Raw genomic sequence first — 15,985 nt, 5'->3', positions numbered from 1 at the left:
CCTACAGGGGGCGCTCCCAAGCCTTCCGCAGTGGAGGACAGCATCGTCGTCGCCCACATGCCAGGACTCAGACACCCATGCAGGCCTGAACTGGCCATGGATCCAGGCGCCCACTTTCACACCCCGGTGGGTGGTCAGCTTGTGATTTTTGTCATCAAGTGGAAGACCATCACCATGGACAAATGGCTGCTGGATGTTTTTCATCAGGGGCACACCCTGGAATTCCAACACAGGTGTCCACACATTCCTCCTGTGGTGCATCAAGAAATACACATGACCCAAATTCTGCAGGAGGTTCAGGCCATGTTACGAAAGGGGTGATAGAGCCCGTCCCTCAGTGCCTCCAGGGCTCTGGAGTATACTCTAGATACATTCTGGTATGGAATATGTCACGAGATGTCAGCCAATCCTAGACTTAAAGTGCCTTAACAAGTATTTGAAATCCCAAAAGTTGAGGATGGTCACGTTGCAGCACATGCTCGACCAGCTGGAGAAAGGGGATTTCCTGGCGAACTTGGATCTGGAGTATGCCTACTTTCACGTTCCCATTCATCCAAAACATTGAAAGTACCTGCAGTTTATGGTCCTGTGTTGGCACTACCAGTTCAAGGTCCTGCCCTTCGGCCTGAAGTTAGCGCAGCGCTGAGGGTGTTCACAAAGTTCTTGGCTCCAGTGGCAGTGTATCTACGCCTCAAAGGCACCCACGTCTACCCTTGTCTGGACAAGTGGCTCATCAGCTCCCGCTCTCACGCGCTGGCAATCCAGCACACTGCGGAGACCATTCGCCTTTTCACGGAGCTCGGATTCTCCATCAACTGTCTAAAGTCCTGCCTGGAGCCATTGCAGAAAGCTCTGTTCCTGCATGCCTGTCTCAACATGGTCACATGCCCGGCTACCCCCTCGGAGGAGAGGGTGACCACCACCCTGGGGAAGTTATAGCGCCTGTCGTTGGGCTCAATCTGTGATGGTTTGAGCCACCAAGTCACCGTTGGGCATAATGTCCTCCTGCATCCACCTTGTTCCATTCTGCAGGCTCCAGAGGAGGCCTCTTTAATAGTTCCTAGATGTTCAGTCGCTGCAAGTCACAGGATACTTGATGGACACGATCACCCTCAAACAGGAGTTCCGGCAAGCTCTACGATGGTGGAGAGTGCACCCACATCTGACGCAAGGAGCTCCTTTTCATATCCCACCGTAACGAGCAACGGCCACCACAGATGCCTCTCTGGAAGGTTGGGGGACCCACACGGGACAGCCGCACACCAGAGGCCTCTGGCTCCCGGAGTAAAAGGACATTCACATCAATGTCCTGGAACACCGGGCAGTCTTCTGGGCCCGCAAGTCATTCCTGCCTCAACTGCGGGGGTAGATGGTGAGGATCTTCACAGACAACACCACCACCATGTTCTACATCCAGAAGCAGGGTGGGACGCGCTCCCCGGTGCTCTACCTGGATGCTCAGTCCTTGTGGTACTGGGCCATTCATCAGGACATGTTCCTCATCCCATTTCACCTGGCAGGCACCAAGAAACCATCACAGACTCTCTCAGCAGGGCGCTGCGGTCTTGCCACGAGCGGGAGCTCCATCAGTATCATGTGTCCTTTCTCTTCAGCAAGTGGGGCAAACCCTGAATGGACCTCTTTGTGACGGCAGCCAACTCCAAGTGCAGAGGTTCGCCAGCAGGCTCCCTCAGCCGAGGGACCTGGGGGACGCCTTCTCGTTCCCTTGGGAGGGGCACTTCCTGTATGCCTTTCCTCTGATCCCTCTCCTGCCAGGAGTGATCAACATACTCAGACAAGGTCATTGCAGGATGATACTCATTGCTACGGCGTTGCCACTGCAGATGTACCCAGGCATGCTCTGTCAGTGGCTCCATCCATCCTGCTACCTCCACATCTGATCTTCTCTCCAGAGAAAACGGAACAATACTTCACCACATTCCAGCTTCATTGAGCCTCACGGCCTGGCTCTTGCAGCCCTACAGTTTGGGCATTATTCCCTGCCGCATTGCTGAAATGCAAGAAGATCCTGGCCAAGGCCAGGGTTTCCTCTACTTGTCGTGCTACAGCCACAAGTGGAAACACTTTTTAGTGTGGTGCACGACTCAGGAGATTACGCTGCTGGAAGTGGCAGCTCCTTCCGTATCTGCTTTCCATGGCCAAGACAGGCCTGGCTCACGCCTCAATCAAGGTGTACCTGGCTGCTATATCCCATTACACCAGGGTGCCAGGTAAGCCATCCCTGTGGGCTTACAGGCTTGTCAAGGAGTCCCTCAAAGGCCTCTTCAGGACATTTTCACTGGTGAAGCCTTCTGCTTCAGCTTGGGAGCTCAACATGGTTTTGACTAATATGCATTTTCGAAAACCCATGGGCAAATTATTGCGTAAACTACAAATTTAGTTTTGTAATTTATGAAGTCAGTAATTTTGTACTTGGTGCTAAAAGAATCTTCAAATACATCTGTATTGTCCACGGGCTTTCGAAAATGCAGCTCATGTGCGATGTGTCAATATGCAATGGACAATACAGATGTATTTGAAGATTCTTTTGGCACCAAGTACAAAATTACTGACTTCATAAATTGCAAAACGAAATTTTTAGTTTATGCAATAATTTGTCAATGTAAGAAAATGTATATTGGAAGCACTGTTAGAGAGATGAGAATAAGAATTCGGGAACATATGTCGACTATCGGAAGTCAAAATGTAAATTTACCACTGGCAGCTCAATGGCAAAGAAAACATCAGCTTAACAGTAAAAAAGACATTAAATATTTGGGTCTAAAGAAAGTAACCCTTGGACCTAGAGGTGGAGACCAAGAGTTGAAATTAAGACAAGAGGAAGCGAAATTAATATGCCGCTTTCGAACAGTAGAAAGAGGTCTCAACTCAGACAATGAGATGTCTTCCTTCCTATGAAACAAGAAAGTTTGGAATGGTTATGAACTATATGTCATTTACGAACTATAAGTCCAATATATATTTGATTTACCTCTTATTTTAACCAACGGCCCAAAGCAGAAACAACACGAATTATATTTTCAACATGTATTTGATTTATATTCCATTCTAAACAACGGTACCAAGTTTAAATAACACCATCTAAGCACATGACCTTGGAAATTGATATCTCACTAGAACAAAAAACAAATGTTCAATTATTTAATCTATATTGGACGTAGCCTCTTGTATTGATGTGTAACTGCGTACGTAACAAATAATCTCATTGGTTGTTGTGGCAACAATCCAAGGTTCCATTAGATAGTAAAATATAAATCCTTATAGTCCTGTATCTCTGTAATATATGGAAAATTGGCACACATTTTCTTTCAGATGGAAATACTCTGAATGCTCAATTACATAATGGGCATTTCTACCCAGTGTTTAGCAGTGATTAGCACTCTTTAACTGATCAACTACACCATTGGTTACCATGCTAACGGCCGACGCCACGATGCGAAATCAGGGACAAACCCATGCACTCCCTATTTCTGTTTTTTAGTATTTTATCATGCCGCTAACATAAATAGGTTCAGAAATGTATGTCCATATCATTAGACAACATGACACATAACAGGAACTACACAGATTCTGCATCACTTTATAGAACGGGCTTACATGGGGGAAACTAGTACTTTCTATGTTTCCCAAGCCCAAAAGATGGCGCCCGCAATAGAAACTGTAGAGGGACCATCTTGGTCGCTGTAGCGACTGCACTAACAACAGTTAAGGTTTCCATTTTCCCTCCGCACATGAACGCGGACAGATTTGCACAGAGCTGCTGTTGAAAATACAGAGGTAAGACACAGGATGCCTGCAATCGTAGCCCGCACGAGAAACAGAGCAATTAAAGTAATTACATTTACCAATTACTTATTTAACAATATAATGAGACAGCAAGTTCACTTGTTAAAATGCACAATTCTCGCTTAGCCTTGTGACCCACGTATTGGCACATGCACAAACTTTAGATGCTGTAAAATTCACGACTTTTTAGTCAAACATGGGCAAGTTTAAACCAAATAGTTTGATTAAGAAAAGATTAGCACCTCGATCTAAATATATATGCCAAACCAGTCTAGTGAGTTCAGCACTAATTACTTCAAGTTTACTTGGCAAGTTGGGATTGAGCCCATGATTTGTATGACCTGCTGAAAAGCTGAGTTCTGTATTAAAAACCATACCATTGGGTAAGACAAATCCCCTTTTTGTTCTACATTTCAGACTATCCAGTATTTGTTTTTAATTTCTCAAATGAATACCCAATAGACAAATGAACTCACAATAATTTTTCTTTGTTTTCCCTTTTCTTTGTTCCTTTTTCCTTTGTCCCAGTTGTCAATTGTTTCTCATTATGGTGATGTTTTACATTCTTACATTGCGCTTAATGCTTCATGACTTATTTTCTATCCGAACCAATCCTTCCAATCCCCCTCCCCTGATGTCTGTGTTTTATTTGATATTTTTTTCTTTGCAATGATGGTACCATGCTTAAAAAATGGATATGTTTTTTATTATTCGAATTTAATTTGCATTATAACTCAGCCCTGATTTGAAAAAGACGGCCAAGTCCGTCGAAACACATGTCATCATAAAGGGCAGACCGTTTATATTAATACACAACTTTAATAAATACATTCCTACTGAGTGGAGTTTCTTCTTTGGTTTTTAGGCGCATGAAGGAAGAAATTGTAACAATACCTTTACTACTAGTTTACAAAACGGAGTGGAGGAACCACGTTTTCTCCGTTGTTACCTAATCCATGCGACAAACAGTATCATCATCATTTTTCCAACACACAGAAGGGCGCTGAGGTCCAGCCTGAGAAGTGTCCGTTGTCTAAAGGTTCCTCAATTGATTCTATAATGGTTTTGACTAAGCTCATGGTGGATTCATTTGGACCAATACATCAGGCCCCTTTGAGGTTTCTCTCGTGGAAGGCCATGCTCTTAGTGGCCATCACCTCGGCCAGGCGGGTCGGGGAGATCCAGGCACTCTCTTGCAAGCAGCCGTAGTTGTTTTTCCACACTTCGAGGGTTGTGTTGTTGACCCACCGCACCTTCATGCCAAAGATTTCTTCTCAATTCCATCTCAACAAGCCTTTGGTTCTGCCACTCTTCTTCCATTAACCTTCTACGCTGGCAGAAAGGACTTTGCATTCGCTGTACGTTGCTCGTGCCTTGATGTTTTATGTGACACACACAAAGGACTTACAGAAGACATCTCAACTCTTCGTGAATTTTGGACCTGTGAATCACGGGAGGGCCCTTTCTAAGGCTTTCATATCCAGGTGGCTCTACGCTGTATCATGCACTTTCATAGTCTGGCTTACAGACCTCTTCCAGGCCGGCCGAGTGCCCATTCTGCCAGAGCCATCGCAGCAACAACAGCGTCTCTCGCTGGTGTTCCGCTGCTCGACATCTGCAGGGCTGCTATATGAAGGTCCACCCATACCTTCACGTGGTTCTACCGCATCGACAGGGATTCCAGGGAGGAGTCCTGGGTCTACAAAGCGATGCTACGCAACCTGTTTGAGGTGAGTCAGTGCCAGGGGTGAGTGCATTGCATTGTTGAACCTTGCGATCCAAGTGAAGCAACACACACAGAGCCGACGCGGAGGACTTCACTTTGCTTATACAGCTGGGATTTAACCCACTATCAATACCGGAAATACCTAACCCATTAAGGATGAATGATTATGCCCTGATTTAAAAAAGACTCCAACCCGAAACACGTGTCATCTGAAAGGACACCACTTACATGACTAATAAATGGAGATGATGACATTTATTTTGGCGCATGTCTTCAATGGTGTATTTTGAAAATCATTACAGGTAAGTAACTTGTTCCTTCCTCGGCATCGACTTGCACGATGTGGCAGTCGGGCCTTATCGGTGGTAGGGCCCAAGTTATGCAACACAATTCCGCTATCACTAAGGACCATTTCTGACTTCAAGCTCTTTAAAACGAAGTTAAAAGCTTATCTATTTTGTTGACTTGTTTTCCGTTCATTGTCCTCCTTCTCCATGCTAGCGCCACTGGTGATAGGTACGATTTACAAATTCCATATAGATAGATAAATACCGGTTCAATCGTTTCAAGGCCAAATCACATATGTACACATCACCTCGCCCTGCTTCTTCTGTCGTAATAGGCAGACGTTCTCTGAATTGCATTTGGCCATCCTGGCCTGGCGCATGCAGTAGTAGTTTCTGTTTTTTCTAGAGTCATCCCTTCATGTTCTACCTCTCCCAAATAATGTACCCAGTGTTCTTTCCATTCCGCCCAGGGGTTTGTTAGCTCCCTGGGTTTAGTAAGAAACAATCTGGAGGGCGAATTCTAAGTGCCTGCACTATATACTGTGTGTTTTATTTGTGTATTTTCAACATGACTTATAGTATTAATGTCTTGTCTATGTCAATCTTTCCAAACTTGACCAAGTGTTGTGCTTCATTTGTCTATGTCTGTGTTTCTGTAGGGACAACGCCACATTCGTCGGCCATGCTCGATTTGGATTTATGTTACGACAACGTCCCTCTGGCTCTATATTCTTTTCTTTAACTGCATATGCATTGCAATGAGACCTTGCTGGTAAGCTTTGCATGCGCCAAATTAGTGGTTGACGCTTGTGCTCTGGCAAAGGAAATACTCTTCCCCCCACCCCCATGGCATGAATAGCTTTTTTAATATGTACGTTTGTAGCTATGTTCGTACCTTATTTGGCTTGCTGCTTGAATCATCAATTTACATATTGAACTTGTTGCTCTTCCTGCTCTGTTCACTGTCGCAGTCACTAGTTTTAACCACAGGGATGAGCCCTCCTCATGTGCAATATGTGGTGTCAAAAGCAAACGTACAAGATAGGTATTTGTCTTCTTTATTGGTTAAAAAAAGCCCAGCTGCCTGCTCTCTTCATAGTCTCAGCTGTCGTTCCCTGTCACTTCCCACACTTGATCCTCAATCTTCATACGTTCCATGCAAATGCCTGCAACGTATAACCATCTGCTTACAGTAAAGTATTAGCTTAAAGAATACAACAGAATTCATGTTGGACATATTGTGACTTACACAAACCTGGTTCACAGAAAACTACACCACAGTTGTGAACTCTATGATCTCAGTGGATTACCACATTCTATTGATTGCCTCTAATAAAGAAGGTGGAGGGGTAGCACTAATTTCACATTTGAAATTCAGGCCAATGATGTTGTCTGCAGGGTACACACACACCTTTTGGTAAATGTTATCCTGACTAACAAATGTCCAATACCATAATATTTGTTTATTGCCCACGAGGTGCTACCACTAACCTACTGACAGAATGATTGGACTTACCAGCTGATGTCCAGTCTAATGCTAACAGGATACTGGTGTTGGGTGACCTTACCATCAGGTTTGATTGTCCTGACAACTACGTTGCCTTGTTCATTCAAATCATGGACAACCTTGGATTCTCCCCTTGGATTTTAAAGGCCACACACATTAGCTGGCTTATACTGGATGTCATTTACACTATCTTTTCCCACTGAGTAAGACCATACATATGCCAATGCCATTGTCAGACCACCAATACCAGAGTCTATCGAATGTATGGCTGTTGAAAACTAACCCAGGGATGAAGCAAACTAGGGTTTGGCTAAGACCTTCTGGAAAACCACTTTAGATCCTTACTTATGGCATACAATAACAACTCCCCTGAAAAACCTCTCAGTACCCTAAAAGAGCAATTAGTAAGGAACACAAACTTATTTGCACCTGCTACACCCTTAAACCCTTGTTAATGGAAGGTTACAGATGGTTTGATCAGGTACTAAGCAACATGAAAGGAAACTCAAGAAACATGACAAAGAAAAATTGGCCAGTAAAAGTTCGAACAGAGAATGTCATCAATCGATTGAGTGAAAAGAGAAATATTTTATCCATAATCATATGCTGGAATCGGACAATTCATCAGCAGATTTTTTCAGGATCTTTCAACCACGACCATCTGGCTAACAAGCTACCATATGTCTCTAAAGAAAACATATCTATATCAGAAGAAAGCCTGAAAATCTGCAAAATTTGCGGCAGAGTTTAGTCATTTCCATGTAGCCACTGTAGATAAGGACAATGCTGTGACTAAGAAACTCAGGGCCTTGTCTGTTCATCGTCAGCCTTGTCCCAGCAGTATGAAAGTGTCTATACATAGTGAGGATAATTTGTGCTTATAAACTTTTATTAAATCAAAATGGGGTTGGAAAATGCCTCACTTGCCCGAATCTAGGAGGTATTTGCCTACCTCAACCAAAAAAACAAAGGGGTCTGTCCTTTGTCAAGATATCCAATGCAAAAATATGTCCTGCGTCCAAAATCCTATGCTGTCCCTCACACTCTAAAACGAACTCTAAGGTGCAAAGGATATTGTCTCTGGTTTTTAAAGTGCACAAATGTTCAAATCCAACACAAAGGTATAAATCCAACCAAAAAGTCATAAGTGGACAATGCTCACAGTTCCAGGAAATGGCTCCCTTCGCCCGATTTCTTTTTACCAATATGAAAAGTTCAAACAAAGAATAACCACATTTTTTGTAACCCAAAAGATAGCTCCCTCCTCTTGGTATGTTCAAAGTTCTCGGGGAAATGGCTCACTTCCCCAGATTTCTCTTCACATTCAAGATAGTTCACAATCCTAAGGGCATGTGTCCTCCTTGGGATTCTCCTTTCATTGTACTAGAATTTGGATATGGGTCCCAGACTTTTTCACATTTACAACAATTCAAATGCTCAAAGGCACAGACCTTCCTTGAGGTCCTCCTCTTACTGTAACATATTACACACACTTGACTTTGCCTGGTATACTCTTCTGCCAGGACTTTTATGCAATTACTTTTGAGCACTTAGCTTTGCTTGGTATACTCTCCTACCAGGACATGTATGCCCTTACTTTTCCTTTTATCTATGAAATGATATTTGCACAATGTTTGTTTATCAGTCCTTGTCTGTCAAGCCTGGTTACCTCATCCCCAGAAGCTGTTGAACCCCACAGAGCCTCTGAAGCGTTGAGGCAACTACTGATCTAGTTTACAGCAGAAGTCAAAATACCTCTGTGGGAAAGGGGAAGTGGATAAAATCAAAAGAACAGACTTCAGTGTTCAACTAGGCTGCTAATAGCTGAAAATCTGCAGAAGGTGAGAAAATGAAAACAAATTACTCCCCCTCTAAAACCCAGACCCTTCCCTTAAAACCCGATGTTAAAATATATACCTGTATTTCCTCCTTGAAGAGCTGAGAGGAATTCTAATATCCAATGGTTTCTTTTGGAAGACTTTTACTTTGTAGCATAGTCTAATGGCATATTAAGTATCATGCTGACACTGTTCTCTGAATCATTACTGTAATGTGTTTTTTCTTTCTGTAAATAGTTGAACTGATAAATTCTCCTGCGCTATCTGTGTCTTGTTTCTCAAATCAAATAAATTGTGCACTATGCACATGGATTCTTTGTATGACAAGTAAATACGAGGACGCTATCCTCACGTGCGCATGCTAAGTTAAGCTCTGTCTCTTCCAGGCAAGTCCCTCTGTAGCATTCCGGGTGATTAGCTAACTCATAAAGCATGTGTGCGAAGTAAACTATGTCTCTAAGCTCGGGAAAGCACACAACAGTCATGCGCACTGTCTAATAAGAAGCGTGATGTAGAAATGTTGTGGTCACGCACAACAGAATCTTGAACCGTCACAGTTCTAACTTCATATCTCTCAGGAGAAACGTTGAGCACAATTAAATCTTGTGTTCCTAACGAAATACCTAAACTAAACAACCTCATAAACAAGGTAAACGCTATGTATAGTTCCATATTAATTTCAATGTTGTCTCTTTCAACTTGACTTTAGTAACGCTGCGCTCACACCAAGAGTAAACAGCATGTCTGTCCCACGCTGACTTCTCTGCGCACAGAGTGGTTCTTCTTGGAAGTTTTCACTGCATTCCCAGATAATAAAGGCCTTAAAAACAAGAGGTACTTAAACCCAGGACCTTTTGTTCAAGGTTAGACAATGAAAGGCAGTTGGGAACACACAAACAGGTTCAAAGTTACAATTGTCCTCCAATCAGCTGTCCTGTTAATATTCACCAATCAGCTTCTTACTCTTTCAGCCATGATGGTTTGGGCAATCCTCTTTCTAACAGCCAGCTAGTTAAGACCTGAACCAATAATACAACTCTCCTTTTAATAAACCCCACACTCTGAAACAAATATTGCTGTTCCTCTCATGGCCCAACCTGACAGTTTCCTAAAGTTTGTTTCAAAATGTGCTTCTTCTCACATTGGGTCTCTGCCCCTTTTCCAAGACCAATCGTATTTACTTTTGTTTTCACTCCTTCAATATGGGTTCAGCAACCCATTCGTAGCATGGATTACGAATATGTTAATCTCTTCACAGGCTTCACTTTGCACATATTGCGTTACTTTCATGAAACGGCACACACCTTCAGGCAACCCGTTCATGTTCCCTGGGCTTACCGGGTATTTTAAGTGCCTCTCCCATTTCTCTGCTTCGGTTCCTTTCAATTTGCTGACTCGGCGCGTGTCCCGTTAGCCGCTGCACCTTCGCAGTGTCCTTCTCTACTGTGCTCTGTTGCCTCTGTCTTGCATTCTCAGGTGGCAGGCTTTCTGCATTCTTGCTTCTCTTTCCACTGTCTGGATTCACACTCAGACTGCTTCTCACGCCATGCTTTCTCTCAGCGTTCTAACCGGTGTCAGCATCGGTTGCATCATAACTCCTCTGCAGCTCTCCCTCCTGCAGCTCTCCCTCCTGTCTGTCAGCTGTGGTAAATTTAAGTTTCCCAGAATGATTGAACAACTTCCAAAGACTAGACCACTGTGTTGGTTTACCGGTCTTAGTCATCTTCATTGTTCCATCCCTCTTTCTCGTCTCACTTGTTACAATGCTGTTCCTTGTGTGATGTTAAGGAATACTTGAACTAGACCTAGGAAGTGGTTGAGGTAGATTGATAACATTTTCCATCAGGGCATGAGGAATGAAGAGAACTTCCCTAAAAGGGAGATAACCGGGAGTATGTGACTTTCTCCTATGATGCTGTGTCATCCCCCTGACGGTTGCTTCCCCCAAGGTGGTCGTCCCTCATAAAGCCGACCCCAGGGTCAGGATCAGGTAGCGGCTGCCATCCGCTGGTCACATGGGGAGAGGCTATAATAGAGAAAGGAGTGATTACATCATCAGATTCATCACAACATATTCTATCCCACCCTTTTTACAGCCTCAACGTTTTGTCGATCCCACCTGTGAGGAAGGTATGGTATCAAACAGTAGGCACAGACACAATGGATACAAGCTTTGAAAACCTTTATTTAAAGTTTTAGTTGGGTTTGTAGAATTCCTCACTGGCCCTAACTCTAAAATTGGAGTAATCTCGACCACTAAACAAATAACAAATACGTCCAAGTCAGTCTGGTCAAAATAAAAAGGCCTATACTAAGAAAACCCAACCTTGCCCTCCTTCTCAAGATAACACATATGTTAAGGGAATACAAAAGGAAAATAGTGCCTCAAAAAGAAATGTCAGAAAGGCTTCAGTGCCAACTCCCTTGCCCTAGTTCAACCCCACGGGGTCTAGAGAGTTTCTTAAAAAACACGGTAGGTGGATGGCACAACTCTATCAGTCTTGCACTCTTTGTCTTACTGGTACAGTTCAACAGTTCAATCTTAGGCTTTCAACTTCTAGTAGTTCAATCACTTCTTAAGACTTTGCCCGCCTTGCCATCAATATCTAGGTCACATTCAGTTTCTTAATTTCTCATATATCTGAGTTCTGCACAGGCTTCCCTCTGCCGGCATTGAGACTGTCTTTCCTTCGTGGTGTTCCCTTCCCTGTGTTTAATCTAAAGTATCTTTTTGATTGTCAAAGACTTTCGAAACTGCAAGGAATTCACATCGACCTCTGCATGACCACTTCAACCTCTTTCTCAACAATCCTTCAATTCACAATCTTCTTCTGCAGAACCAATGCCTCTTGGTACTTGAAGTTCTTATTGTCTTCAGCTTACGTTCTTGTCCTTTTCCAACATTCATATAATTTTGCCCTCTTGGCATATTCACAGTTCACATATTTCACTTTCCTCTTATTCAACTTTCTTTCCTTATCGCGGTTACTTTCTTTCCTTTGATCTCTGCTGCAATATCTTTTAAAATTCATAACATTTCACAGAGGCTTTTGAATATGCGCCTTCACCTCCCAGGACCACTCTGTTAATTTATATCCTTTCCTTTCAACAATTGTTCTCTTCATTCATGTTTTCTCGGCACATGCGCAACCTTCAACTTTCAAATTACAGTCACTTTCCCTTTAACATCAACCAGACTTTTGTTGCCTGTGATAACTCACCGGCCCTGTTGGATTTCTTTCATCTTTTTCCTGCAGCTCAAGGTCGTTACCAACGCCTTCTCTGCTCATCCCCAACTCTGCTGTTCACCCGGGAGGGTCGCAGGCCGGTGTCTGGCACCTTGAAGGTTTCTTTCCTCCGCTCACTCGGCTTTGCTCGTGGAATACTCATGGCTTACCGAAAACTTTGAAATCTCGCCTGGCTATCTCTTGATCCTTTCAACTTCTGATCAGCCTGGTTTGCATCAGCCACAGAAGAGCTGTTCCTTCTCCTACCCAGCCTCGCTCATAGTGTGCTTGTGTGCGCCACCTTTTATGTTCACAGGGAGTGTTAATAAGTGGCAGGTGTGCATTGGTAAAGCTGCATGCCTGCCCCTGCCTGGCCTCATTACAGGGACAGGGCCAATCCAAGTCAGGGGAGGTAATCGTCCTGACCTCATTCCTCATCTTTCTCGGAGCAGTACTGTTGTTAAGATGAAGTGGGGAGGAATTATGGGAGTTGTAGTTTCCCATAAAATAATCAGGGATAGGGGTTAGATTGGTTGTGGAAAAAGGGGATACCATGGCCCTGATTAAGAATTAGCCGGTTCGGAAACAACGGTGCCGGTAAGCTTACCGGCACTGTTGTTTCCAGACTGGAAACTACGAGTCTGCACGCGGGTGCCATTCCGCCCGCCAGGTCTGCCAGCAGACTGTCACGGAAGCACCGGCAACGTTATTAACGGTGCTGGTGCTTCTGTGGTCCCCATTCCCGTGGAGTCCTATGGGACTCCACGGGAATGGGGACCAACATTTTACCGGCGCCTGAGTTACCGGACCGCCAGGGCTGTAATGCCCTGGTAATTCCAACAAGTCAGGCACCGGTAAATCATTACGGGTCCAGCGGCTACCTGCTGGTTATACTGGCATGGTTACCGCCAGACTCGTAATGAGGGCCCATGTCTCACCATTGGGTGCTTCTCCGCCACTCCCCGAGGACCCCCTACCCAGGGGATCCTCCTTCGCTTGTCCACCCCCAGGATCGAGATCCAAAAGCGATGGACTTCCACCGGCCACCTGAGTACGGGATCCCTGGGGACTCAGCTGTGAAACACCCTCTGGTTTTTGACACACCCATTAGAACAAACATCATGTGGTTGTACAGCAAAATAGTTTTCTAGAAAATGGAATTATTGGCCTATGGCTATCAAATTGGAACCCCACAATAAGTTCAGGTGACTTATAAAGAGCTGGTTCTACATACAAACATTTGGGTGCATAGCCCCATGTGAATTTATGATGTATCAGAAGAACAAGATGCTTACCCCTGGTAACGTTCTTTCGACTGGATGTTCCTCCCACATATTCTTCATCTTTGATATTCGATATCCAGCTTCAGCTGCTTTGGACCATTTTTCGGCAGAGGGCGATGTGCGTTGATGGCATCGACTCAATGTCCCTCGAGGGCCTCCGTCTTGAGGATGATGTTTTTGAAGGCATATATGGCACGCACAGAGCCCATTGGCTTCAGTTCTGTTTTTTATTACAGTAGAAATACCAGCCTAATCACGAGAATGACCGTACTAAGCCTTGAAAGAACGAAAGCTGTAATAACATGGGAATTCTGCTGTGGGGTAGGTTGGGAGGGCGATGAGGAATACGAGGGAGGAACAGCCAGTTGAAAGAACGTTACTAGGGGTAAATAACTTGTTCTTCGAATGGATTGTGTCCTCCCATGTATTCCTCATCTTGATAGACTTCCAAAGCAGTGTTTGATTTTGTGGAGGGAGTTGAATTTAGTTTTAATGGTTATCATGAACCAAATGCAGGACTGCTTTTCCAAAGCTCTCATCCTGACCAAGGGAAGACTCCAGGCAGTAATATCTTGCCCTGGTGGAATGGGCCCTTAAACCTTCAGGAGGTTCCTTCCCTGCCAGTCTATAACATTCTTAGATAGCCGGAATGTTCCACCTGGATAAGGTCTGTTAAGTAACAGCCTGAACCAGTTTGTGGCCCGTATTGCCAATGAAAAGTTGATCATCAATGCAGAGTTTTGACAGTGTAGCTATATAGAAGCTTAAAGCTCTGTGAGGGTTCAACCTCAGGGTCGTCATTTGGGGGTCGCCAGAGGTTGCAAGAGCGACCTCTGTCGATTTCCTTGCGACCTCTGTAATCTTTTTGCGACCTCTGCTTATTATACAACAAGGCACTGGCAGGCTGATTCGCGTGCACAGCAACTTGCAATGCAAACTCCATGATGCCTGCCTGGGGGCGGGCACGGCTCCACTACGTCTGGCGACTCGAGGTCATGTCAATTTTGACCACAGGAAGGAGCAACCTTCCCCAACGCAAAATGGAGAAGCAAGCGGGATCTTGCCCAGACTGTAACTGCATGCACTCACAGTGCATTAAGTGTTTACAATGATCCCCTACCTCCCCACTACTCACCTAGGATCCAGATGTGCACACACTACACCTTTGCGCACAAAAGGCCTATTCCCAATGCACCTGAGGCTGCTACACTATCAAGTGTAATTAATTACTTAACCAGTGTCTATGTGTACCAACTCGAAATAGTGGGAAATAAATGTAATATAGTTGTCTAACGTTGTTGCACAATAACATGATTGGTGCTATGTGACATTTCTGAAATAAATACAAATGTAGGACTTATTGAAACAGCGGAAGCAAATCTTGCATTGTAATTGTGCACCATGACCATGCGATGCCATTTTCTTCTATGCCAGGTTTCTGCATCCTGTGGCACAGGACTGTCAGCAGGACGGCCGGAGCACACCAGCACCAATCAGGAGCTGCTTCTATTGCCTTGTCCGGAACCTCGAGATGACCGTAACTGCAGGCAAGCCAATGTAAGTGTAAGTGCTTACATTCACAGTAATTTGGTAATGTGGGCCTATGCACACTTATATTAACGCTGCAAATGGTGATCCGTTCTTGTATGAAATGTGTATCATATTTGTGATATAACCATATGTTTCTTGGTGTACTGAGGAACAGTGCTATGTAATGCCACTTCCTGTTTTGTCAAGGGGTGAAAGGCTGTGTGACATCACTTCCCGTGATGTCACTTGGGGCGGGGTCAAATGACATCACGTCCTGGGATGTCATCAGAGGTCAAAGGTCATGTGATGTCACTTCCGCTACCCCGGGCATTTTGGTGAAATGACGTCCCTGTTCAACCTATGAAACCTCTCCTCCTCCTTACTAGGATAAGGTGGCATATAGAAAGTAGGTAAAACATTTTCTGTCCTACGTGGAAATCCGAAATAATCTTGGGTAAAAACGAAGGTTTATCCCTTAGAACAAGCCTATCCTTATGAAAGATAGTAAAGGGTGACTTGGACGAAAGTGCCTGCAACTCACTCACTCTACGGGCTAAAGTTAGAGCTACCAATAGAATGATTTTAAAGGTTAACAACATGAGTGTAAAGGTTCAAAAGGTGCACACATTAGGAATTTTAGAACTAGATTAAGGTCCCAAACTGGAACCTGGAAAGGAGATGGGGGAACCCATTGGTGAGCCCCTTTAGAAATTATGTCACCAGTGGAATTCTGAAATGTGAGCATTCTTCTGACAAGCACTTAAAGATGGATAGCGCCAC

The 15,985-nt window shown here is 44.3% G+C and overlaps 1 protein-coding gene across 1 annotated transcript in view; it reads left to right on the top strand.

The window, feature by feature from the left end:
* The window catches only part of LOC138493295 (histone H2A.V-like), a 282,469-nt gene that overhangs the window by 88,857 nt on the left and 177,627 nt on the right, over nt 1-15,985 (top strand). The window contains exon 2 of the mRNA XM_069620394.1: nt 15,110-15,232. Within this exon, the coding sequence (XP_069476495.1) occupies nt 15,110-15,232 (123 nt within the window). The remainder of the gene's footprint in view (nt 1-15,109; nt 15,233-15,985) is intronic.

This window comes from Ambystoma mexicanum, chromosome 10 (genome assembly GCF_040938575.1).
Source record: "Ambystoma mexicanum isolate Mex_15411 chromosome 10, UKY_AmexF1_1, whole genome shotgun sequence".
NCBI classification, from domain to species: domain Eukaryota; kingdom Metazoa; phylum Chordata; class Amphibia; order Caudata; family Ambystomatidae; genus Ambystoma; species Ambystoma mexicanum.
Note: the sequence above shows the minus strand (reverse complement) of the source record. Positions and strands in the feature narration are given on the sequence as shown.